The sequence below is a fragment of the Neovison vison genome, chromosome 13 (assembly GCF_020171115.1).
Source record: "Neovison vison isolate M4711 chromosome 13, ASM_NN_V1, whole genome shotgun sequence".
In the NCBI taxonomy this organism is placed as follows: Eukaryota; Metazoa; Chordata; class Mammalia; order Carnivora; family Mustelidae; genus Neogale; species Neogale vison.
The window spans coordinates 31,539,532-31,566,611 of NC_058103.1; the positions used below are offsets into that span (position 1 = coordinate 31,539,532).

Sequence of the window (27,080 nt, forward strand, 5' to 3'; positions counted from 1 at the left end):
CAAAAGAATCGTAGCCAGTCTTTCCTTTATGTTGCCATAGCACCGCTGTCTCCCCATCATCATATTTTTATCACATGCAACATTATCGCATGATGCTAAAATTTGTTGATACCATCATCCCTTCTACATGAGTCATATTTCAAAGGAAATAAACAGACACACTATTAGAAAAAGTTCTCTTTATCATAGGCGACCCATTACAATCTTGATTCCAAACAAAATAATACATGATTCCTTCTAGTGTTAACAGTGAAATAAAGGGAGAGGGAAAAAATATGTTCTGTGATACTCTGCCTTCAACAAAACAAACAATGTTGAAAGTCACCACTAAATGTAGACTGCCAACACCGCCTGCCAGGGACTGCCCATGCCTTCCCTCACAGAATGGGCCCCATAACCCCATGAAACAGGTATTACTACCTCCCATTGTACCTGTAAAGAAACAAAATTTCAAACAGATTGAGTGATATGCAAAAGGCCCTCCACTAGCAGGTGTCAGAGCAAGGCTTGGAGCCCACATACATCCAACTCTAGGGCTGGTGTTATTTGATTGCCTCTAGTACATTCCTTAGTCTCAAATAACATGCTTCACATCTCCTAAGCATTTTAAGGACAGACAAGGAACCCCAGAGGCGATGTGTAAGAGCCTATAAAAAGGAACTGCAACTTCAAGAAGTCATCTTGGAGAGAACGGTCTCCAGTGAGGTGAAGGAATGTCAAGTGTCAAATCACATAAGCGACCAGTAAAGCCCAGCTATTGAATGGTCTCCCGACAGGTGCACGTGCTGGACAAACCCACCTTCAGGCACAGTGGCACTATCATTCAAATAAGTTACACAAGAAACGGATTCCACCACGTGAGTCTACACGCGCACACTGACAAGTGGAGACATAGGTGGAGGCAGCTGGTCTCCTTGCCCCAGTGGCACAGGCGGAAAGTTCTGCACGGGCACACTTTCGGTAAGGTTTTGCATATCATGTAAGTATGTCAGGCAGAAGCATTGCAAAGCAGTCTGTGCTGCAAATGACAAAAAGTAAAATCAGACTGACTTAAGCCAAAAGAGGAGTGTTATCAGCCACTGACTGATGCATAACAAGCCCCTCAAAAATTTAGTGGCTTAAAATACCAATTTCTGATGCTGTAGCTGCATGGAGCATTTCCTCTGCTGGCTTCACCTGGGCTCACCCACTCAGCTACCAACAGAGGGAAGGTCAGTTTGGCTGGAAGGTCCAAGATGATCTCAAGGGCAGTTGGTGCAAGCGACTGGTGCTTCAGTTCTCCTACATGTGGCCTCTTGTCCTCCAGCAGATTAACTTTCTTACATGGTGGCTGTGGAGCAGTGGCCCGAGGAGGTGAAGACCTAAGCTTCAAGGCTCCTTGAGGTCCCATGTCCAGAACTCACACAGGGTTGCTCCGACCACATTCCATGAGGCAAAGCAAGTCACAAGCCAGCCCAAATTCAAGAGGTGAGGAAAGAGACTCCATCTCTTAATGAAAAGAGTCACAAAGAAACTATGGCCATATTTAATCTACCACAGGACGTTTCTGGCATGTATAATGGAAGCTACAAGGGAGCTTCAGGCATAGCTGTGTCCAGATGCTCACAATGTATTATCAGAAATCAGTGTCTTTCCTTCTCAGCTTTGTTTTTGTTCTATGTTGGCTTTATGGTCTGGCGAGCTTTTCATTCACAGTGACCAAGGGACATCCAACCACCATTGGCCTACGTCCCCACAGTGTCCCAACCCCAGAGTTTCTCTCCCCAGTGGTTAGTTGTACCATGGAGTCCCACAGTGGGGTTTGTTGGTCCAGCTCGGGTCACAGGAGCACTCCTGACCTGGGAGAGAGCACACACTGATTGGCCAAGCCCAGGAGGTAGGATAGTCCACCTGAGTTATGGGGAAGGAAAGGGAGGTATTTTAAGCCACTAAATTTTGAAGTGGCTTGTTATGCTTCTACTTTCTTTCTCCCCAAAAGAAAGTAGAGATTTTATTACCAGAAAAGAGAGAATAGACCAAACCAACAGATGTTTACTATAATAGACTTCTCAGGATGGTGGCAGGGCAAAGAGCCACCATGGAACGCACTGAACTCCCCTCTCCTGATGCATCATGCAACTTTGCCAGCTGACAAGTCCCAGCTTCCCAGTGGGGTGTTATGTGCACGACTGAATAGCTTGTTGTGCATTTGAAAAACAAAGACATAGGACAAAGCCTTTTGCAACAAGCACTTGCACAATTCTTCCATCTGGCAAAAGCTGTCCCTTCTCGGACGTCTGTCACATTGCTTCTGAAGACACGCCTCCGTAACAGGAATCAGAATGCTTTGTCTTTTAACTTAGTGGTTTCTCTAGATCAGATGCAAACAATTTCCTTCTTGCCTCCTACAGCCCTATCAAAAGCCAACTCATCGCTGAATAAATGCACTAGAGAACAAACCACAATGCCTGTCCCTAACTAGAGCTGTGCTCAGGTCCAAACCTCCCCCCCAGTACAGGAGGCAAAGATGGTCAATGGAACAATACAAGCGGGAATCCAACTTTTTGGAAGCTCTTGGACTCCAATGTACTAGTTTACATTGGAGCACTTATTTTCATCTTACTGGACATCTCCTGAGTATGGGACAAGAGGCTGGAAAAAGAAATCTTCATCTTTTAAAAAGATTTATTTATTTATATTTTGAGAGAGAGAGAGAGAGAGAGAGAGAGAGAGTCTGCACATGCGAGCTAGTGGGGGGAGGAGCAAAAGGAAAGAATCTTCAGACGGGCTCCCTGCTGAGTGCAGAGCCCAACACAGGGCTCAATCCCGTAACTCATGAGATTATGACCTGAGCCAAAACCAAGAGTCAGATGCTCAACCACCTGAGCCACCCAGGCACCCTAAGAAATTTTCATCTTAAATTTCATCTCATGGCATAGCAGTTTCCTGGGCCCTAAAGACTTGGTCTTCCACAGAACTGGACATCACCCTTTTAGAACTGCAGCTTCCCTCTGCATGAATGGCTCCAACTCAAAACAAAGATGCTCTTCTACCCTCAAACATGAACATAACATCTGGGAAAGCAGAAGCCAGAGGCTTTAAGAGGCTCCATGCCCTCCAAGGGAGCTAGCCTTGATGTATGTACATATGTATTAGTGAAAGCAAATTGAATTTGCATTCATTTATGTTAAGTCAAAAGTTGCATAAGCCCTGGGTCCAAGCCTTGCCTGGTAGATTGTATTCCTTTCTACAATTTTAGCCTAAAGAAGTGTCATTCTACAGAATGCATGAGACTCACCTGAACTGCTTTTGAGAAATGCACGTTGCTGGACCCTTTGGCATCTCAGGTGCTACACACAATGCTTTAGGAAACATACACTTTGAAAAACACGTAGCTATAGGATGTAATGAAAAACTTTTTTTAAGATTTCATTTATTGATTTGAAAGTGAGAGAGAGAGCAATCAGGAGCAGAGTGGATGGGTAGAGGGAGAAGCAGACTCCCTGCCAAGCAGGAAGGCCAATATAGGACTCGATTCCAGGACCCAATCATGACCTGAGCTGAAGACAGACGCTTAACCGACTGAGCCACCCAGGTGTCCCTGTAACAGATTCTTAACTGCTGGGTCTTACTCCTCAGAGAAGAGGCCAAGAATTTGTTAATGACACCCAGTTATAGGCTGATATGACTAAAGTTTCCATGAGCTGGACCAGGCTATTGTGGCATGTGGTTATTAGCCCAGTCATATGGTGAGCACAGGAACATGCAAACACTCTTCACTGCGATGCATTAACTCACTCACCACAGCACTGGGGAGCACCTGATTATTGGTTTTTTCATCATTAACGTGAGGGGAGAGTTTTGGGTGTTGGGGATAGGCAAGAACAATGTATCAGGGCCCTACAGGGAATATCAAATTACAGTCCCCTCATGCTTTCAGCAGGGGGAGGGAGAAACAGCCAGGGCACTCAGTTCTTTTTAACAAGGCCTACCATCAAAAGAAACCATTTAATCAGAGCCTAACTTATTGGGGTTTTATCCAAGCTAGTCAACCTGACTTGAAAGAGAAATACCTGAATTTGGCCCACTCTAGCCATCCTATCCCATCCAAGGGAAGGAAGCACTGAGACATACTTAGGAAGCTTACAGTCCAAAAGACTGAGACCTAATCACAGGACAATAGAATGCTTCCTCACTCCCCACACCTCCCCACAACATCACTGAAGTCCTTTTCATCACAATTCTTTCTATGTAATATATCACGTCTGATTTCAACAAAAAATTAAAAAGCTTACTAAAAATCAAAAAACATAATTTGATGAGACAGAGCTACCAAGAGAACCAGATTTAGATAAGGGAGAGATGTCTGATTCAGCAGATCAGTAATTTTAAAGCACTATGTTTAACATGCTAAGACCGCTAGTGGAAAAAGTAGACAACATGCAAGAACAGATGGGTAATGTGAGCAGAGAGGCAGAAATTCTAAGAAAGAATCCAAAAGAAATGCTAGAGGTCAAAAACACTGCAACAGAAATGAAGAATGCCTTTATTATTATTATTATTATTATTATTAAACTATAATTGACATACAATGTTATATTGGTTTAGGTATACTACAAAGCATGCCTTTGATGGGCTTATTAGTAGATGGGACACAGCTGAGGAAACAATCTCTAAACGTGAGGATGTAGGTACACCTGGGTGGCTCAGTTGGTTAAGTGACAGCCTTTGGCTCAGGTCATGATCCTGGAGTCCCGGGATCCAGTCCCAAATCGGACTCCCTGCTCAGCAGGAAATCTGCTTCTCCTTCTCCCTCTGACCCTCTCGTGCTCTATCTCTCTCTCTCTCTAAGTAAATAAATAATGTCTTAAAAAAAAAATAAACATGAGGATATGTTGACAGAAACCTCCAAACTGAAAAGCAAAGAGAAAAAAGATGGGGTGGGGGAGGGATAACAGAACAGAATATCCAAGGTCTGTGGGACAAGTACGAATGGTGTAATACACATGTTGCAGGATTTCAAGAACAAAAAGGATAGGAAGAAAAGAAATATCTCAAGTGATAATAACTGAGAATTCTCTCCAAAATTAATGTCAGATATTAAACCACAGATCTGGGAAATTCAAAGAACAGCAAGCAGAATAAATGCCCCAAAACTATACATGGGCATGTCATACTCAAACTGCAGAAAATCAAAGATAAAGAAAAAATCTTGAAAGAAGCCGGGGTGGGGGGGCAGGGGGACCCTCACCTGTAAAAAGGCAAACATGGGAACTGCATTGGGGTTCTCATCAGTAACCACACAAGCAAGAAGACAGCAAGCTGGGATATTCCATGTGTTGTTGAGAGGGGGAAAAAACCCACCAACCTAGAATTCCGTATCCTGATAAATTATCTTTCAAAAGCAAAAGAGAAATAAAGACTTTCTCAGATGAATAAAAACCAAGATGCCTTATAAGAAATGTTAAAAAAAAAAAAAAGTTCTTCAGGGAGAAGAAAAATGATACAGGTCAGAAACGCAGAACTACCTAAAGAAAGCAAGAGTGCTGATAAAGGAAGACTTTTTTTCTTATTCTTAATTGATCTAACATGTAAGTTTGTTCAAAGCAATAATAACAACAATGCATTCAATGATTATAACTTGTTTTTAAGTGAGATGAATTACTTCGATGGAACAAAAACCAGGATGGAAGGACTAGGAATTAAGACTGTTTTGTTATTATAAGGTACTTACCCTATGCATGAAGCAGTAGAGTAGTATTTCAAAGTGGACTTAGGTGCTAGGGAAACTGGATCACTTTCTTACACCATACACAAAAATAAACTCAAAATGGATTAAAGGGGCACCTGGGTTGGTCAGTCACTAAGCATCTGCCTTCGGCTCAGGTCATGATCCCAAGGTCCTGGGATCAAGCCCCACATCAGGCTCCCTACTTGGTGGGAAGCCTGCTTCTCCCTCTCTCACTCCCCCTGCTTGTGTTCTCTCTCTCACTGTCTCTCTCTCTGTTAAAAAAAAAATCCAAAATCTATTAAAGACCTAGATGTAGGACCTAAAACCATAAAACTCCTAGAAGAAAACATAGGCAGTAATGTCTTTGACATGGGCTATAGAAACATTTTTCTAGATATGTCTCCTGAGGCAAGGGAAACAAAAGTTGAAAATAAACTACTGGAGCTACATCAAAATAAAAAGCTTTTGCACAGCATAAGAAACCATCAACAAAACAGAAAGGCAACCTATGGAATGAAAGCTATTTGCAAAGGACATATCCAATAAGGGGTTAATATCCAAAATATGTAAAGACCTTATACAGCTCAATATTTTAAAAAATAATAATAATCCAGTTAAAAATGGGCAGAGGGCCTGAATAGACATTCTGCCAAAGAAGACCTACAAATGTTCAACCAACACATGAAAAGATGGTCAACGTCACTCATCACCAAGGAAATGCAAATCAAAACCACAATGAGGTATCACCATACACCATACACTAGAATCAAACAGATAAGAAATAACAAGTGTCATTGAGAATGTGGAGAAAAGGGAACCCTCACACTGTTGGCTGGAATGCAAATTGTTGAAGCCACAGTGAAAAACAGTATGGAGTTTACAGCAACATTATTTACAAGAGCCAAGATATGGAAGCAACCCAAGTGTCCATCAGTTGATGAAGGGATAAAGAACAAGTGGTATGTATGTATGCGTGTGTATACACACACACACACATATATGTGTGTGTATATATATATAGACATATACATATATATACACATATATACATACACATATATACACACACACACACATATATATACATATATATATGATGCAATATTACTCAGCCAGAAGAGAGAATGAGAATCTGCCAGTTGCAACAACATGGATGGAGCTAGAGAGTATTATGCTAAGTGAAACTAGTCAGACAGAGAAAGACAAATACCATGTGATTTCACTCATATGGAGAATTTAAGAAAACAAATGAACAAAGAATAAAAAAGTCAATAAAAAAAAAAAAAGATTCTTAAATAGAGAGAACTGGTAGTTACCAACATGACCAGACATCTCTGCGAAGACATCCAGATGGCAAACAGACACATGAAAAATTGCTCTACATCACTCAGCTTCAGGGAAATACAAATCAAAACCATAGTGAGATAACATCTCACACTAGTCAGAATGGCTAAAATTAACAAGTCAGGAAACAACAGATGCTGGCGAGGATGCGGAGGAAGGGGAACCCTCCTGCACTGTTGGTGGGAATGCAAGGTGGTGCAACCACTCTGGAAAACAGCACAGAGGTTCCTCAAAAAGTTGAAAATAGAGCTACCCTACAACCCAGCAAACACACTACTGGGTATTTTCCCTAAAGATACAAATGTAGTGATCCAAAGGGGCACGTGAACGTGAATATTTATAGCAGCAATGTCCACAATAGACAAACTATGGAAAGAACCTAGATGTCCATCAACAGATGAATGGATAAAGAAGATGTGGTATCTATATATAATGGAATACTATGCAGCCAGCAAAAAAGAAATCCTGCAATTTGCAACAATGTGGATGGAACCAGAGGGTATTATGCTGAGCAAAATAAGTCAATCAGAGAAAGACAATTATCATATGATCTCCCTGATATGAGGAATTTGAGAGGCAACATGGAAGGAAAAAATGAAACAAGATGATATCGGGAGGGAGACAAAGCATAAGAGACTCTTAATCTCACAAAACAAACTGAGGGTTGCTGGGGAGAGGGGACTAGGGAGAGGGTGGTTGGGTTATGGACATTGGGGAGGGTATGTGCTATGGTGAGTGCTGTGAAGTATGTAAACATGGCAAGTCACAGACCTGTACCCCTGGGACTAATAATACATTTTACATTAATAAAAAATAAAAAATTAATTTTAAAAAACTGATAGTTAACAGAGCAGGGAGGCCGGTAGGGGGTATGGATAAGATGGATTAAAAGGGACAAACTTCCAGTTACAAAATAAATAAGTCACAGAAATGGAAAAGTACAACATAGAGAATATAATCAATACTTTTGTAATAAGGTTGTTTGGTGATGGATGGCGACTACAGTTACCATGGTGAGCACTAAGTAATGTAAAGAATTGTTGAACCATTATGTTGTACACCTGAAACTAATATAATACTACATGTTAATTATACTGGAATTTTAAAAATCAATAAGTAAAGAGGCTTTCTTAAAAAAAGAAAGTGAAGTTGAATTCATTATAAATGTATATTGCAAATTCTAAGGCAATTACTAAAAAAAAAGTTTTTAAAAAGAATTATGATTGATATGCCAAGAAAGGAGTGAAATCGAGTCCCATAGAATGCTCAGTTACAAGCATGAAGGTGGGGAAAAAGTGGAAGACAAACATAGGAACCAAGAATATGAACAAGGAATAGAAAACTACATAAATATGATTGAAAAGGATCCAACAATACCAGTAATCACTTTAAACGTCAATGGCCCAAATTTACCAATGTAAACTACCTGGAAGGGAGAAGATGTGGATACAGTTGCCTAAGTCACCCTATCTAGAACTATCCCTCAGGAAGCCATGCTAATAGTCAGGAGTTTTCCTTTCTGAAATGTGGTTCTAAAAGCAGCCTGGAAGATTGGGTTTTGGTCCACCCACAGGACCTGCTGGGATGGGCTTTCCAAACAAGGCCAAGGGAAGGCTGATTGGAGGGAGAGGAGCACCAGAGATTCAGGCACTGCTCCTCCCACCTCCTGGGGGCAGTGGCCTGGTGACGCGATCTGGGAACATACTGGGCAGTCGCCTGACCCCTGAGCCCAGAAGTTAGGAGGAAGCACATCAGCATGGAGTCACGTGGCCCTCTGGTTGCCTCCTAAGAGCAAGACTGCTTCCCACAGTCTTAGAGGAAAAAGCAAAGTTGAGAAGGCTCACTCAAGCTTCCTTCAGATGCTAAACTCAGGAAGACAAACTCTCATCCTGGGAAAGAGAAAGTGAAGAAAGATTTCAGGAAGCAGAGTGCTGCCTGGAGAAGACATGGTCAAACAGCAAATGGAGGAAGATCACACTGAAGAATATCTTTCTTCCATTTAAAAGAGTCGTCCTGACCTGGATCTGGTTGGGAAAGGGTAGGAATGTGATTGATCACACACACAGGAACCAGTTTGATTTTAAGCAATAGGTAACAGGACCACACATTAAAAATCTTCCACATACTGATGGGCTTTATAGCCTTAATTCCAAGGAGGAAAACTAAGGGAAACAAAACAACTTCGGGTTCTTCTAGGAATCCCTCACGTTTTCCTGTTACTTCCGTTATTTGTATGAGTAGTTAACATTTACTGAGCATCCTGATGTTATTTCATTTAAGCTCTGCAGTGACCCACTGAGGTAAATAAAATCTTCCATTTGCAGATGAGGGGTGAAACTCAGAGTCCATCTGCCCAGGAGCACGTGGTGAGGAAGCACTAGAACTAGAACTCAACCCAGGTCTCGTTGGTCCCAAAGCACTACGCCACGCTGCGTTCCGGAGGGGCAAGAAACAGTTTGTCAGATGGCTCTGGCTCCGACCTCTCTCACCTCCTAGCAATGATACAGGAGATGGATTTCATTCTCAAGGTAGCTGTGGCTTTCAGGAAAGAAAAACTAGAAACCGAGATCAGCAGTGGATGGAGCCTAGGCTGTGGGTGCTATCTTTTTCTAGATCTCCCTGGATGGGGAGAAGGTACATGAGAGGGTACGTGACCCTCAAAGCCAAAGAGAAGTCAAGACAGACAGAAACGAAGCATTCACTTCTCTATTCGGCCTCTGCCTTCAGAATGCCTGGTCCAGCGCAGGCCTGGACCTGCCCTTGGGTTTTCTGAAGTCACTTCCAGGGAGGCAGGGAGAATGCGTCCATCCAAGTGTCCTGGACGCTTTCAAACCCTCTTCAACAAATACAAAGGGTTTCTGCTTCAACCCTCCAATTGGGTATTGATTTTTAAAAAGGCCTCCCAGGAAAAGATTGCGCCAACCATAAAACATGCACCCTCTGCTCCAGACCATTCGTCATCTGACTCTGTGAACATCTGCGCTCACTGCCTTGCTATGAACAAGCGTTAAGAGTCTGACAAGATCAGCCTTTACTTCTTCCAACTGTATCACTGGCTACTTGTTGTGTCTGCTCTGTTGCACGTTCCCACCTGAAAGCTTTCAGCATTTGCAGAAACCAGGAATTCACCTCTTTTAGGGATTGGGAAACCAGAACCCTATGAAACAGAAGGTAAAAGAATACCAGTAGTCAGGTGTCGCGGAGGGTCAGGATTCCACAAGGCCTGACTTTGGGGCCACATGGAAACTGGTGAATTGGCCAAAGGCAACTCAGAAATATGATCCTCTACTAGAATTCAAGCTAGTTCCTCCCCTTGGCAGGACTTTTACCCCTTTCCCAAAGTTCTCCAGGGCACCTTTAAATGTGAAAGTCACAGACAGAGCAAGGAGGCAGGGATCCGGATCCTGACTGGGTGGAGTGGAGACAGATCTTACCTCCTGCATACAAGGAAGACGTCCCTGAGATTTCCTCCCACTGTAGGATGATGCCTCATGCTTATCTTATTTGGGGGGCCTTCTGGAATCATCCTCATTTGGCCTATTTATTCTGCCTGGAAAGGGTACAAATTTTTCCCATGTTCCCTTTTTCCTATCAGCTCTTAATCTCAGAACATCTGTGCCGATAGTAACCTTGGAGGTCATCTGTTCTCCCTTTAGTACAGGAGGGAACTGATCACACAGTAACAGGAGAGCTCCCTCTTCACCAGACTGACCGTCGGTGTCCAGCACACTTCTTACTACACAGCCCACCCCACCACTCTGCTGATAAAAGCAAAAACAAACAAAAACAAACAAACAAAAAAAACCCGATGCTCCAAATCCCAAAACAGACACTGCTTGTTGCCCTCCTCTCCCTTTCTCTCCCCCACCGTGTGCGGCCATGCTGTCAGCAGAGGGAGGAGGAACCACCTGACCCACAGCTCCAGAAATGGGTACCCTGTCTCCAACCCTGCCACAGTGACCATCCTAAGGCATCCAGACCTAAGTCACTCACAGCATGGCACTCTCCTGGCCAAGGGATTGGCGCAAAGAATGGGCATTTGATCCAGTTTAGATCAATGAGCTAAATGCCAAAGTTTTCTGACATCATCTAGGAATGAAGGTTGTCGCTTCTCTGAAAAGACAACTTCAAGTCACCTCTCTTCTGTATTCTAGAAAGTAAGATGTTGGTATGAGAAGTATGGAATCATTGCAACAACCCTACCACCATGAAAAGCTAGGCTTGAAATTAAACAGACAACACAAAGGGCAGAAAAGGGGAAACATAAAGACAACACAAACAGAGGCAGAGGGAAACTGTTGATGGCATTAATAAGATGCTGAGTCCAACCAATCCTGAAACCCACCTTGTATCTTCATTGGGTAAGCCAGTTCAAAACGTGGTCTCTGCTCTCATGATATAAATTGAGGTGTACATACCAAAGATCATACTCAAAGCCGATCGACAATTACACTTTAGAGGCCTTTTGGTTAGCACTTGAGAGTAAAACCAGCTCACGTTCTTACTGCTTCCCCCAGAAATCAAGGAGATCCTCCTTCCTCGGCTACCCACCACGAACCTGGAGCATGTCTCCCTCTCAGAGCTCTGCAGTCACACACAGCCTCCCCATCAGGAAGCCATTGCTGAAAAGAGAACATTGGCAACTAAGCCCCCTGGAGGGCGAGAAGGATGGCAATGCCACACAAAGCATAGAAGTTCTTTTCAGTTTAACCTGTTACTTGTTTAAAAATCACTGACAGGGGCGCCTGGGTGGCTCAGCCTGTTACGTGTCTGCCCTCGGCTCAGGTCACAATCTTGAGGTACCGGGACTGAGCCCCATGATGCGCTCCCAGCTCAGTGGGGAGTCTGCCTCTCCCTCCACCCCTCCCCTCACTCGTGCTCTTTCTTGAGTGTGCACTCTCTCTCTCAAATAAATTATTTTAAAAAAATCATTGACAACTCCTAGAAAACTAAGGGATCCCCAAATGATGCTGATAGCACAGATGTTACGTGCCTCCTGGTGGAAGAACAGACCGACTCCCACGAAATATACTTGCCAAGAAAATATCATATCTAGGGTCACGTGAGTGGCTCAGTCCGTTAAGCATGTGCCTTTGGTTCAGGTCATGATCTCAAGGTCCTGGGATCGAGCTCCGTGCTGGGCTCCCTGCTCAGCGGGGACCCTGCTTCTCCCTTTCTCTCTGCCTGCCACTCCCCCTCCTTGTGCTCTCTGTCAAATAAATAAATAAATATATATATATATGATCTGTATCTGATCAAGTCCCTAGATCCACCGCTCATTTTACAAGAAATATGAAGGGCAGAGGAATGTGGTACACAACGTTACAGGAATGTAGTCAATAACATCTAGTGCAGAAAACCCTAGAACCACCTGTTTGTTCAAAAATAAATCACAAAGTAAAAAGGAGGTGGAGGGGAAATTCATAGACTCAAAGAGATTTAAGATACAGATTAACATATGTGGACCTTATTTGGGTCTTGTTTCAAACTCACATAAAACCACATCTAAGAGATAATCAGGGAGATCTGAATGTTGATTGCATTATATTATAGAGGTATCCCCTGTTGTCTGAAAGTACAGCCATCCTATGAAACATCTCATCAGCAGAAAAGGCACAAAGTGAAGAAGCAATTACCATGAATTTATACAGAAGCATTTTTTTAGCACTCCCAGGTACAAAATATAACCTCGTGGGCTTTTCTGATACGTTAGGACACAGCTTGCTAATGGGTGCACAAGATAAATCAAGAGAAAGCGAGATGCTCACAGACACAGCTCAAAGGTCTGGCGGCTTGAGGCTGGGGTGCCGCTGAGTGTGGTTCCTAGGGAAGGAGCTGCATCCCCAGCCCCATAAAGGCTCACTTCAGAGTGAACACTGAATGTGATTTTTGGGTTTTGCCCTCCTTTTGTAAAGGCAAAACTCCTCCTGGGATGTCTGTTGGGTAGCAAACCCTGGTTCTACTGTAGATCTTTCATAAAAGCCAACTGGCTGAATGCCAACTTTCAAAATACCTGTATTAAGCACTTACCAGTATTCCTTGGTTGTGATATGGTATTGTGGTTAGGTTTCTTTTAATGCCTTTATCTTTTAGAGATATATTTGAAAATATTTACAGATGATAAAATATAATGTCTGGACTTGCAAAATAATCTGAACAGGGGCCTGGGGGATGGGCGGAAGGAACGAGATTGGCCAGCAGTTGTCCATTATTAAAGCTGTGCGAGGGTTCCATGGAAATCTGTTACACCACTCTCTCTTTTTGTGTGTGTATTTGGAAGTTTTCATAATAAGGAAAAGTTTTTTTCGATGAATGGAAGAGATCCAAAGATGAAGGAGAGTCTATATTCTTTGCCAAAGTCCTAGTATCTCTTCCAGGATAGCCTGCTTACCCAAAGTGACACTTTTTATATAAATCTCCCCAAGTAATTACCTTTAATGGAATATTTTTCAGTTGACACATCTTCTTTCCAAATATTATCGGGAATTTCTGAAATACAGGGCAAGTGCTCGTTCCATGGGGTTACATTAAGAAGTTCAGTTCACAGAAAATACCATATAAATTCCCATCAAACATGAAATGGATGGCCGGTGTGATATATGTCACCCAGCTTGTGCAACTTTAGAAATGTATTCCCCTTAATTTCTACCATCTTAGCAGGCGGAGACATTTCTCACCCTATTACTGAAGATAGAAACCATAATAACATATTAACTACATACAGATGTAAAATTTACTAGACTGAGGCCATTGTCTTTTTATAATGAAAGGTATCTGCCAGACATGACAGAAAAAACAGATTAATATCCTTAGTATTAAAACAAACAAAAAACTCCTCCAAGTCGGTCAGTGAGCCAGGGAGAAAAAATTACCACACTTACTTTAAAAATTGACAAAAAACCTAGATAGATGATTCCTAAAAGAAAAAAAGCTAACATAGGATGGCCAGATACAATACAAGACACCCAGTTAAATTTGAATTTCAGATGATTAACAAATAATTTTAGATAAATGACAAACAAGTTTTTATTTAGGCCATATTTACACTAAGACCATGTTATTTACCTGAATTCAAATTTCTGTAATTTACATTCTTCTACATTATGTTATTCACTTACATCCTTCAAATGTATGCAATTTACAATTTAGGCGATCTTATATTAGTATTTTTATTTGCCAGTTCTGACAACCCTAAATTAATGATCAATAAGTTTGAGAAAATGATCAAGTTCATTCCTAATCATGCAACGAGAACAAGTACAGTGAGAAAAGCAGAGGCCCAGGAGAGCAGAGAGGAGCCCCAGCACTGTCAGGTAGACGTAGGAGACGGTACCATACCTGCACCTGGCCCTGAGCTGGGGGGAGGCATGGCCTCAGGGCCTCAGGAGGGCAGGAGAGACGTGGCCAGCAATGCAAGGAAGGGGGGAGGCCATATGTTTGGCTAAATGTCCCTGAACGTGTCCTTCTGGGGAAAGGAAAAGTGTGATCAACAGTACGGACCCCTCAAAGAAGCATCACTTTTATTGCTTGCTCTTAAAACTCTGTTGTGATATACCCAAATCCATTTTTTTTAAGATTCTATTTATTTAACACAGAGAAAGATCACAAGTAGGCAGAGAGGCAGGCAAAGAGAGAAGGGGAAGCAGGCTCCCCGCCAAGCAGAGAGTCTGATGCAGGGCTCGATCCCGGGACCCTGAGATCATGACCTGAGCTAAAGGAAGAGGCTTAACTCACTGAGCCTATCCAAATCCATTTTTATCTTTTCCAGAAAACTGTATGATCTATTATGTAGTGCATACAAAATACAATTTAAAAATCCTCCCGCTTTAAAACATAAAACATTACCAATTCAAGGCAAACCTTCTGTGTCCCCTCCAGCTTGTCACTGGCCTTCCTGCCCTCTCACCTAATTAACCACTAACCTGAGGTTCAGAGTTATCATTACCCTTCATTTTCTCACGCACTCTTTACATATGTATGCACTCCTAAACAATCATCACTCTTGCATGCTTTCAACCTTTATATAAATGGCATAATCTATGTGTTTTTGTACATTTTGCCTTCTTTCACTCAACTTTCTGACTATGAAATTCCTCCATAATAATGGTTATAGCTTTAGATTAGCCATTTTTGGTGCTGCGTAGTATTCTACTTTTGTATATGCCATAATTCATATTTCTAGTCACCTGCTGATGGGCACATGGGTGGTTTCCAGTTTTGCTACCAAAAAATGCTGCTATGAGCATCCTTAAACATGTGTCTTGGCACATATTTAAGCACATTTCTCTAGGGCATATAGCAGAGTGAAAGTAAAAGTCAATCCTACGAAGTGATCGTGCTAATTTATATTTCCACCAGCAGCAATAAGTACATTTTTACATTTATATCTTGCTAAGGTTAATTGGAAACTCTCCTTTAAGGCAAACCGAGTTTGGGGAGCCTGAGTGCCTCAGTCAGTTGACCGAGTGCCTTCCGCTCAGGTCATGATCCCAGGGTTCTGGGATCGGGCACTGCATCGGGTTCCCTGCTGCATGGGGAGCCTGCTTCTCCCTCTCGCCCTGCCTGTTGCTTCCCCTGCTTGTGCTCGCTCTCTCTCTCTCTCTCTCTCTCTCTCCATTAAATAAATAAATAAAATCTTTTTTAAAAGTTCAAAGCAAACTAAGTTCAAAGCACACTGGAAATGAGTAGGAGGCCTGGTGCTAACAGTGACTAAACCTGAAACCCAGCCTAACATGAGACAGGCTAACTGTCAGATGTAGACAGAATCCAAGGGTATTCAGGCTGGATTCAGACAGGTTTGGAACTTTTTTTTAAAATCACGTGTGTGTGGTTTTTTTTTTTAAAGGTTTTATTTATTTATTTGACAGACAGAGATCATAAGCAGACAGAAAGGCAGGCAGAGAGGGTGGGGGGAAGCAGGCTCCCTGCCAAGCAGAGAGTCCAATACGGAGCTCAATCCCAGGACTCTGAGATCATGACCTGAGCCGAAGGCAGAGGCTTAACCCACTGAGCCACCCAGGCGCCCCTAAATCACATGTATTTTAATCTTTATTATTGTCCTCTAAGATTTAAAAATGCTCATTTACTAAAACACATCCCATAGACGTGAAACACCCCATGCTGATTACCATTAATGACATGACTTATAACCTACCCCATTTTTCTGTACATAAACCAGCTTTTTTTGCTTTGAGCAAATAAAATCATATATTCTGATTTGCAGTTTACTTTTTTTTTACTGTTCAATATATCTTTATAAGGGAGGAAACAATATGTTTCAAAAATTCTATTGTTCAGTGAACATTTACTAAGCACCTGTTCTTGGCCAGGATAAGTCTATAAAGAAAATTAAATAATTCCACCATTAGGAAACTCTCACTCTGAAAGGAAAGAAACTAATAGATGTGGGTCATTATAATGGCCCCTGTTTATCAAGCACCTTCTGTGAGCCAGGCACTATATTTGACCCTTAGTGAATGTGGTAAGCGGAACAATGGCCCTTCAAAGATGCCCATGTCCTAATCCTAATAATGCTATGTTACATGGCAAGGAGGAATCAAGATTGCTAACCATAAGATCAGCTAACCATAAGATAAGGAGAACATCTGAGCTCATCAATCACAAGAGTCCTTAAGGGGAAGATGGGCAGCAGGAGAGTTGGAACCAGAGAGATGGCAGCATGAAAAAGACTTGACCAGCTTCTGCTGGATTTGAAGGTGGAAGGGGACTACCAACCAAGGAAGGTAGGCAGTTTCTAGAAGCAGGAAAAGGGAATGAAATGCTTTCTCCCCTACTGAGCTCTGCTGATTTTTTAGCCCATGGACACCGTGTCAGACTTCCAGTCTCCAGAAATGAGTGTTATTTAAGTCAATGGTTGTGGTACTTGTTATGGCAGGAATGGGAAGCTAAGACATCCCACGTGCATCCTCCCCACCACCCTGGACATAGAGGCTATGACCTCTATTGGACAAATTAGGGAACTGAGGGTCCGTGAAGTTAAATTACTAGCCCAGGACCACAGAAGCCAAGCCAGAGTCAAACCTGGGTCTGTCTCTCTCCAGAGTCTGTGCTGAGGCTGCCCCAGCACCTTCCTACATATGGTCGGCTGCGACACCGGGCCGATGAGACATGCGCTGACGCCAGGGTAAGCAAAGCCCAGGGTGCAGAGAGAACTCTGCTTGGGGCAAGTCTGGGGGGACTGTGTGGAGCCATCCAAAATAACAGGCAGAATTTTGAGAGACAGAGATGGGAAGGAAAATACAGGTTAGGAAATGTGATGTGGTTTAGCACAGCTACAGTCTGGGGCACATGGTGGAGGCATCTGCCAGAGGGTATTATTGGGCACACGGCTGTGCAGTGTGATAACCCCTAGCTATATGTGACATCTAGCTAATTTTAACATTAACATTTAAATTAAGTGAAATCAAATTAATTAAAAATTCAGTTCCTCGGTTGTGCTAAGCACATTTAAAACTTCAACAGTCATATGTGTCTACCATCAGACGGTGCCAATGTAGAATATTACCATCCCCAAAAAAGGTCCAGCGGACACTGCTGCGGACAAAGTGAAGCCCTGTGTTCCACCTGGTCAGTGGCTCTGGGCACCCGAGGAGCAGGGAGCGGTCCATGGGCTTTGGCAACTCTCTCCACCTCACCCTCATTCTTATGATCTACTTCTGTGTCCTTTTCCTGGCTTTGCAGGGTTCTCCAAGAACACATTCACAATAAACACCCAACCAAAATACCTAAAACTCCCAGCAGTGTCCTAGAGATGCTTATCTGGTCCTAAAAATGAACTATTCTGGGAAGTAGGTCCAGTTTTCTTCCACCAACAATACTTTAAAATAAAAAAGGAAGGAGAAGAGCATTCAGTCCTTATCTGAATCAGATCGACGCTGCCCTGTGAAACGGATATTAAAGAGGAAGGGCAGAGCCGCTCACATCTGTAGAGTATCTGTCAGGTTTCAAAGCATCTGCCACATTGTCTCCTGGAACCTCACTCAGTGTGGTCCTCCCAGCTGGGGGGCCGGGGGGGGGGGGTGGCTGTCCTGGAACTCCAGCTCTCCTGAGTACCTTTCCCCGCTCACTCTGCAGAGGCAGCCCAACCCTGGCTCCCAAAAGAAGGAGGCTGAAATCAATGTCTGGGAAGTGTGCAGGGCTCCACACCTAACAAGCTTAGATTTCTGCCAAAGGTAAGATTATTTTGTGATCTAGCAATTGAGTTTAGAATGATGTCAGATGCAAAATGAAATCCAATTAATTGCTATAATGACCCATGTTGCTTTGGGGGGTCTTTATGGCGCTGTTGGGAATGTTCTTGGAGATCCAATTCTTGTATCCCCTCAGTGACTCTGGATGTGTGCAGAGCACATATGTACAATGCTAACCCTGTTTGGCAGGCCTCACAAACAGCTCCGATCGATTTTTCATCCGCAACTCAACCCTTGTCCTCTCCCAAACAGCTCTGCGGTGACAAACAAGGAAGGGGGGGGGCCTCCTCACGGACATTCTCCCCCACCACCTCCACCGCCAGCGATGCCAGGAACTTGGCTGCTTAAACAATAGATCTCTATGTGGTCGGGAGAGAAAGGGTGCCCTGTACCTGCTAAGGAAGGCCATGCTCCCTTCCCCCAGGCTCTGCCAGGGGGTTGAGGGAGGAGACCAGGATGAAGAAAGGCATCACACCAGATGCACTCCGTTCCCCTCCCCCAGCCCACCCCCAACGGGCTAGTAAGTCTTATGACCCAAGCATCAGCTAGTGAACTTTTCTACTCTGCGGGGCAGGGGACCCAGATGTGCAGGATAGATCCCCCTGAGCAAGGGAGAGGGAAGACAGCCCACTGCCCACTCAGCCTTACAAATGAGCCCCTTGGCCAGCTGATGTAGATACTGATGCGGGGCCTGGGCCTGCTCTGGGTCGATCCAGGCCAAGAACTGAAACAAAAGCCAATAATCACTCCCCAGCGTGGTATTTTAGGTAGGACCACGTACACATCTGGAAGAGGGGGAGCAGAAGGAGGCAAGACAGGAGTTCCTGCTCTGGGAACTTTTATTTATCTGAGCATGGGGTGCCAAGAATTGAACTAATCATAAACTTTGGTTCCTGATACTCAGCATGGGGTCTATCCAGGCCCCACTTTCATTTTTCATTTAATCAGCCACTAATCTTTATTAACGGACAACTACTTTCCAACCCATCCTTCCCTCCCCCAAAAGGTAAAGTACTGACATTAACTTACACTAACCATATGGTTTACCCCACCATGTGGTTCCAACCGTCTGATCCCCCATAACTTCGCCCTAAATCCTCTAACATTACTTTGCTTTTCTTCTCATAGAGCATTATTATAGTTATATGTATTCCTAGAAGATATTTTCTTTAATTTTTGCTCTTTTTAAGTTTGTAAGATACCATGCTCCATCTTTTACTTAATATCCTATTACCAAAATGTATCCATATTTTTGCATGTCAGTGTTGCTCATTTGTTTTGCCTGAGTATGATCCTCCACCATGTGAAAACATCAACTAATCTGCCCTCCAACTAGTGGGTATTTGGGCTTTTTCCAGGCTTCCAGCATTACAAACATGGTTGCATGGGTCTCCTTCTGGACAGGAGTTTCTCTTGGGCATATGTACTTAGGACTGCAATTGCTGGGCCATAAGAAATGTGAATTTCAACTTTGGGAGAAAATGAGATAACATCCAAGTATTTTCCATTTGATAGCATTTCCTACAGCTTCCAAGATGATCATTTCCTCTTCCTGGCCTTCTCAGTTTCGTTCCTCTAAATTTCACATGTCAGTTCCATCAAAATGTTTAAACCGAGTTCTTTGCCTAACACCTGAAGAGCATTTCAGATAAATCTCCCAGGGTGGAAAAGAAGGGTCTTGTCAGGCCCACAGGTAATAGGAAGAGTTTCTACACAGACTCAGGGACCCACCCCAGTCCAGACACTGATGCAGATTAGCCAAAAGAAAGAGAGCTGTCTAGAAGCTGTTTCACACCTGTTCCCCATCCCAGTTTGCTCATTCTGTCCCACCTCCCCCAAACCTCCCATAACCACCACACATACTAATTTTTTAAACAATGAACAAAAGCCTGTAAGTGGGGGGAACATTATTTATGAAATAACCAATTTCAGGTTCAAATGAGAGCAAGGGGTCTAGCTTGGACATCACTGCAGATTCTGACCCATTTCAGTAAACATTCAGAGAACGCTTTGCAGTGTAACCCAGCACACGGACAAATAAGACCTCTATTCTGCCCTTAAGGTGGTGTGAGTTTGTTCATTTCCCAAGACGGGGTTGTACGTGATGTGCCACCAGCGTTAGCGCGGAGAAGGTGGGAGATGCTAGCCTGCTCTCGAGACGCTCATTGTGGAAAGATCAGCCGAAGTTAGAATGCAAGTGAGCCAAATACAGGAGCTGGTCGAAGGTGAGAGTGACCAATTCTACCCCAAAGGGTATTCTGCAGGAGAGCTCCTGGGAAGTGGTGCAGGAGCTGGGTTTTGAACGGCAAACCCAGCCAGCAAGAGGAGAGAGAACCAATAAAGAACAGACATAAAAAAAAAACCCAATTCCTTACTCAGACTTCTTGACCTTCCCATTTTCGCCTCTTTTCAAATTTCTTAAATCTATTTCCGGCCTCCAGTCGTGCAAAAGTACTAAGAAAGCGGAACCCGTAGAATGCTGTTAAACATGCATTGTCTGCATTAATTTATTTTTTCCATAAACAACAACACAGTCCTTCCCCACCCAGTACCTGGCTCCGTGCTGGGCTCTGAGGATGCACCAGTAGAGAAGACGGGTCAGTTCCCGCCATTACCCAGCTCTTGGGCAGACAGGTTTAGACAAAGACAGGCAGTTGACTTGGCCTGACCATCAGCCAGACTCCATCAGCCTGGGATAGCCCCTCCCCCACCCCACCCTTCCCTGAAACATTTTTGTAAATTGTACAGAATTAAAGAAATGGCTGCCTCCTCGCTAATTAAAAGGATCCTGACCAGCATCCCAGGTAGCCAAGTGGCTGCTCAGAGCTCGGAGACCAAAAAATCAGGTGCTTCCTACAAAATAGCCTTCAATCTGATACTTGATAGCTGTGGGTTTCCAGAGTCAAACAGATGTCAGGAATTTTATGAAGGCAGGAAGCAAATAAGGGAGCAAGGATTGGGGTCTAGGCCTCGGGGGAGCTCAATTAGTGGGCCAGATAAAGTTAAACCAAAAGGGCATGCTCTTGGTTTCCTAGAAAGCCAGCTGGAAAAGATGCCAATCCTTAAGCCTCTGTCACTCAAAAGATTAACAGAAGAGACCCAGGGTGCCCAAGGGAATACTGCAACAAACCAGATGTTTCTGCTTCTCTGACACTGACAATGGCCACCAGAGCCACACTCCTCAGGCCACCAAGAAGCCATAGAAGAGAGCTGGAATCTTTGAGGATTGCCTGAAACTCAAACTCACCCTTTAGCAATTCAGACACCAAAAAATATTATCAACCCTTTCTTACAGCCTCCCCTAATGCGTCCAGGTTCAGTATTGTCTCAAGGAGCCATCTCTTCCTGTGAGAGGGACAGCGCCACTAGTGGGAGGAGCGCTCCCTGTGGCGGCTTGGTGGCAGGGAGAGCACACCACCTGTAAATCCATATAAATTGGGACGTGGATCTCACAGCTACATGTGCACCATGAGTGTTTCAAGCAAGCCAGTTAGCTTCCCAGGGTCTCACTTGCAAAATGGCACTAACAAGACCCCCTTCCTTGTTGTTCTATGTATAAGTGGTCATGGAAACGGCCCAGCCCCCATGTCCCTGAATGGCAGCTCTTCTTGTAGCCTGTAAATGCACCCAAGTAAGCACATGCTCAAGACAGCAGCTTTCCCTTGGTACTTTCACAGTGTGTGTGTGTGTGTGTGTGTGTGTGTGTGTGAAAGAGAGAATGCAGCTGGGATCCACACAAGCCTATTTACAGCTCCTGTTTTATTTCATCAGATCTATCGAATGATTAAACTAAAGAAGCTAGAGGGAAACCTAACCAATGTCCCGATTTTCCCCTAAAGCCTCTAGCCTTCCCCTAAAGTTGCTTCCTCCAATTTCAGGAGGCAGAGAAGGAAAGCCATATGGCTTGAGATGCTAGACATGCCCAGCAGCAAACGAGCCCCCCACCATTTGTCTCCGGGCCTCTCGTGTGGGCGGGCATCCAGATTTCAGTCGGGGTGCTCTGGTCTGCGTCTCTGTCTTGACTGTTCCTAATTATTGGAGGGAACGCTGTGGCTCTCCTGACCTCGGAGTTTAAGAGCTGCGGAGTCCTAATATCAAACCAAGCAGCTTCATTTAAAAGGCATCCTCATCTGCATCCATAAAATTCCTTCCCGGAGCCCACACTTGCCCCAGCTTCTAGAACGCCTGCTGTCGAGGATTTACGACACGCCCTGGATCTAATCTGCGGCACCTTAACTGCTTTTTGTGGCACATCTGGTCATAAAAGCAAGGGCCGGCACAACACGGGGACAAACACTTTTCTTTCCTAAGTGGCTGCAAATCTGATCTCCCAGTGATAGCTGGGCTCCCACGTCAGCAGCAGCCGGTATCTGGGCGGTCGGGAAGGCTGGCCAGCCTTTGCAAGGCTTTTCCTCCACACACGACAGCTATAAAGAGGACTCTCCTAGAGCAAGAGCTCCGAATAAAGAACCTGCAGTCTGAACAGGTGGTAATGGGGCTAGGCCCTCAGATACCCAGGAAAGCCCCCGGCGCTTAGGGAGCCGACCTTGTTTTCACAAAGATTCCAGCTGCTTCACACGGACTCTCAGGCTGCCAGTCAAGGCAAGCAGCTATCCGGAGAGACTGCCCTGACATAAGCTGATTCTTGGCCAGAGATCCTCTGGATTAAGTTCGGTCAAATGAACCACCAGGTGGTTTAATAGCACATTTTTTTTAAGGCAGTGGAATCCTTCATTTAGACCAATTGGGGTAGGAGGAGCAATTATTTAGACCAGCCACGAACACAATGCCTTCAGTTCCAGGAGATTTTACAACGCTCTGGACAGCCTGTCCTGTGCACAGAATTGGCACGTTCGCATATCGTTTAGAAACTCCAATCAGACCAAGGTTCAACAAGTAGTTCAACATCCCAGCCCCTAAGTCAGGGGGAAGAGACTCTTGAGCACTGCGCAGCGCCTCTCCGCAGCCCCCCACCTCCACCCCTGCTCCGGGGCTGTGCCCAGCAGGAGAGAGCATTAAAATTATCTGCCGTGGATTTTACGAGCAGCGATCACTTTTTAAAACAACAACAACACAAGTTCCTTGTGTGGCTCTCAGGTAACCTAAAACTCTGAAGGCAGAGCTGCCCCCCACCCCCTCGCCGCTTGCCAAGAACGCGGGCGCTCCGGGACCTGGACCAGGCGCGGCGTGAGACCACAGGGCAGCCCACTCGAGCGGAGAGCGAGCCTTTTTCGGACGCTGGAGGCACCCGCTCGTAGCAAAATACTCTAGGAGAAGAGACAGGGAAAGAAAACCCAGTGACAGTTCGAGGGGGAAGGCGGGAGGCAGATCGGCGCTGCAAGAAAGGAGGGAGGTAGGGGGGGAAGAACGGGAGAAAATTTTATTCGCCCAGAAGCCTACGAGGACCGGGCGGTAGGTGCGGGTTTGAGGGGGCGAGGTCTGACACCTCCCTTCCCCCTCCACCCCCACCCCCACCCCCGCCCCGAGGGATGGGGGCAGGCGACCTCAGGCTCCCTCCGCAGGTGGGCGCGCGGCCGGGGGCGCACTTACCCTGGGGCCCGTGGTGCGGTGGCCGCGAACTAGGGACAGCTGCACCAACACGAGCAGCAAGTGGGGCGTGAGCAGGCGGGCGCAGCGCGCGGGCAGCATGGTGCCAGCCGGGCTGCGGGCGGGGGGCGCGGATTCCGCGGGGCGCACGGCTGCGCCTGCCTTCCTGCCTTCCTTCCCTCGGGGGCCCTCGCTGCGGCCGGGCGGCGGGGCGGCGGGGGCGGTGGCGCTGCGCTCAGAGCGCGCGGTCATGAACCGCCAGGGAGGGGAGCTGGAGCGCGAGCGTGTGCTCTGCGCGCGGCGCTCGTTCGCTCGCTCGCTGGGCTCGGCCGGGCCGCGGCTGCAGCAGGTTGGACGCCAGAGCCCAGGCCATGGGAATTCCCGTTATAAACCCCCGGGAGGGGCGGGGCGGAGCCGGGCGGCCCTGATTGACAGGCCGAGGGGCCCGTAGCAGCCGACCCTCTGGCAGGTGAAAGCCAATCGGAGAGCGGACAGAGGGGCGGCTCGCGGTCAACCCCACCGAGGAGAGACACCCGCTTGCTCAGCCGGAGTGGGCTCCCGGAGAGCCTGGAAGGAAGAAGAACTTTCTCGCGGTCCTTCTGTCTGAGGAAGCCTCGAAGAGCTCCAGCGGCCCTAACTCCCGGAACGCCCACCCGGCTAAAAAATCAGGCCTTAAGCGTGGGTAGTTTTCGACAGAATTCCACGAGTTGTCCCAACAGTCCTGTAAAATAAGCAGGAAAAATATTTGTAGCCCCATTTTTCTGAAGAGGATACTAGGGCTCAAAGGAGTTAAGAAATCTGTTTCCTCATCGCATCGACACCAAAAACAACTGAGAAGGGGACCCGCGCGGGACAGGCTGTGGATGGCCTTGGGAGTGGGGAGTGCATGCGTTCACTTCTTGTAAAGAAGCTTCCAGGGGATGACAACCCAAGTCCTAAAGCATTTCCCACGGGAGAAGTGCTAGGAGATAAGGTGAAGCACGTCCTAGTTATCCACCTGCTGGGGAGGGACCCTGTGGCTATGGGGTAATGCCCACCTGGAACCCTGCAGGGGGTGGGGGTGGGAATCCAGGATTGGGACCCAGGCATCCTGGCTCCCTGCCTTGGACTGGAGGGCCAAGCGGCAGCCACTCTGTGGCCTAGGAATTCTGGGAGAGGAGGTCAGAGGGGACCTGTTCTCCAACTGGGGGAGTGGAAGAAAAATATTGATGGGGAGGGATGGTCTGTGGGTGCAAAGACCCCACCTTTGGGTCAGAGTAGGGAAAAGAGACCTCTCCTAGGTGCCCAACCCACTTGGAGACTATAACACCACAAAAGGTCCAGCCGGATGTTGAAGGTCTCTGCGCAGCATAGTCTCCAAAGGGCCGTCTGGGGAATGGTCACAGCTGCATCACACCAGCTCCTGGGCCAGAGCACCATTCACTGCATTCAACCCAAGAGAACCATGGCTTCCCTTTTTGTGTGGATTATAACCCTTAGGGTTTACTTCCATTGAATGGACCACTCACTACATGAGGAGGGAATCCTTTCTCCAACCAGACAGGAAGCATCAGCACCAGCACTTAATTCCTCCCCCGTGTCTGTGCCCGAGAGGTCCTACCAAAGGTTAGCTCTGCTCCCTTATGCCTTCTCCTCTGAACTGTGTGAACATAGTTCCCACCCAACTCCTGCATTCAGTTTTGCCTACTCCCCTTGCCTGCCTCATCCAGCCTCCACCCTACATCCTTCCAAAAGAGCAAACCTGAATGTACTGCTCCCTACTTAATAGATTTAAACTCTGCCTGGTGCTCTCCGATAAGAGAGCCCAGATTGGATGCTGGAACAATAACAAAAGTACTTGTCGTTCTCCAGACAAAAACAAAGACCATCTCTAAGGGAAGTGCCTGTCTTCCTCTGCTGAGAAGTAACACAGTGGTCAGGCTGCTTTCTGGAGCTAGACAGGATGGGTTCAAATCCTGGGTCTGCCACCTAGTGGCATAACCTTGCACAAGTCACTTTACTCCTCTGGGGTCCAGTCTTTCCCTCTGTAAAATGGGGATAAAAAATAGTCTCTACTTCATGAGTGGTCAGGATTCAAGGAGATGGTTAAGTTAGAAATACCTCCTCTGGCTAAGAAGAGGGCAAGGCAAATGGCTCATCTCATTTTATCCTCAGAATGATGCTGTGAAGTAGAGAGTTAGATCCACCTTTACAGGTAAGTAAACAGATAGTCCAGGAGATTGACTTCCTTTCCTCGTCTGGCTGGTAAAGGACATCCGAGATTCAAGGCTAGGTTTTCAGATTCTAATTCCGCCTCTGTCGTGCGATGACCACAGTGTCCAATCTCAAATGGCATTGGGTTAGATGCTCCCTGTGAGGTGCGCAGAGAATCTCAGCCGTGACCTGCAAAAGAACTGAGACTTGGGAGCGGCACCGAGCTTCAGGGGAAGAGCGTGGAAACGGCCCCTATGATCTGGCATGCTGGGAATTCGCCCAGCTGGACTTGTGACACTGGCCCAATTCTACTGCACCTCATGCAGCACTTAGATTAATTTCCGTGTGCCCTGTGTGTTCACACACCAGGGGTAGGCAGGATGGAAATGTTATCACCGAGCTCCGCAGCCTGACAGATCTGTCCTGACTCCACCACCTGGCCATGTACACATGGTCAAGCTGGTCAACTTCTTCCTGTTGCTGGAATTATTGAGAAATCTGCTGGAGTAAGTAAATATGCTTGCGATGGCCCCCCAGTATCTGGCAGTTCCGCGCACCCAGGGAAAAGGCATTGCAATCGTCCTTTCCATCCATAACACCGCATGCTGTTTTCTAGCCAGAAAGCCTATTTCCAACTGGTTGCTGGTCCAAAAGTCTACATTTTCTGGATCTCGACCATGTAACTTAGTTTAAAATATGAGCAACTGCTTTCCAGTTACTTTGCTCAGCAAGTATTTTCTTTCCCTCTGGTTGGCATGCAGGGCCTGTCGTAACCATGGCCATCATTCAAATGATGCATTTTCTTCTCCCGACTCCTCCCAACCCCAGAGAAGGTTAGAAATTCCAGAGAACTACTAGTCCCAAACAGCGTGTCTCTGCCAGGCTCAATCCTCTGATCCAAGCAAAAAGTGAAATTGACAAGTTCCTTCTTTCCCTGGAGGCCAGGCTTATGGTCCAAAAATAAATTTAGCTATTCTGGCATCTGGTCTGTCCAGTTCCAGCCATACTCCTTGCCCTGTGGGACTTCTATTTGCAAGGGGATATTTCAGTAGAAGAAAAATAATACTTTATATCCC

General features: G+C 45.6%; 1 protein-coding gene across 3 annotated transcripts in view; it reads right to left on the reverse strand.

Annotated features, from left to right (window-relative positions):
* SMOC1 (SPARC related modular calcium binding 1) overlaps window positions 1-24,151 on the reverse strand; it is a 150,328-nt gene extending 126,177 nt beyond the window's left edge. For all 3 annotated transcript variants that reach the window (XM_044229507.1, XM_044229506.1, XM_044229505.1), the window contains exon 1: window positions 23,815-24,151. In XM_044229507.1, the coding sequence (XP_044085442.1) occupies window positions 23,815-24,063 (249 nt within the window). In that variant the 5' untranslated portion in view covers window positions 24,064-24,151. The remainder of the gene's footprint in view (window positions 1-23,814) is intronic.
* Between the last annotated feature and the right edge of the window lie 2,929 nt (window positions 24,152-27,080).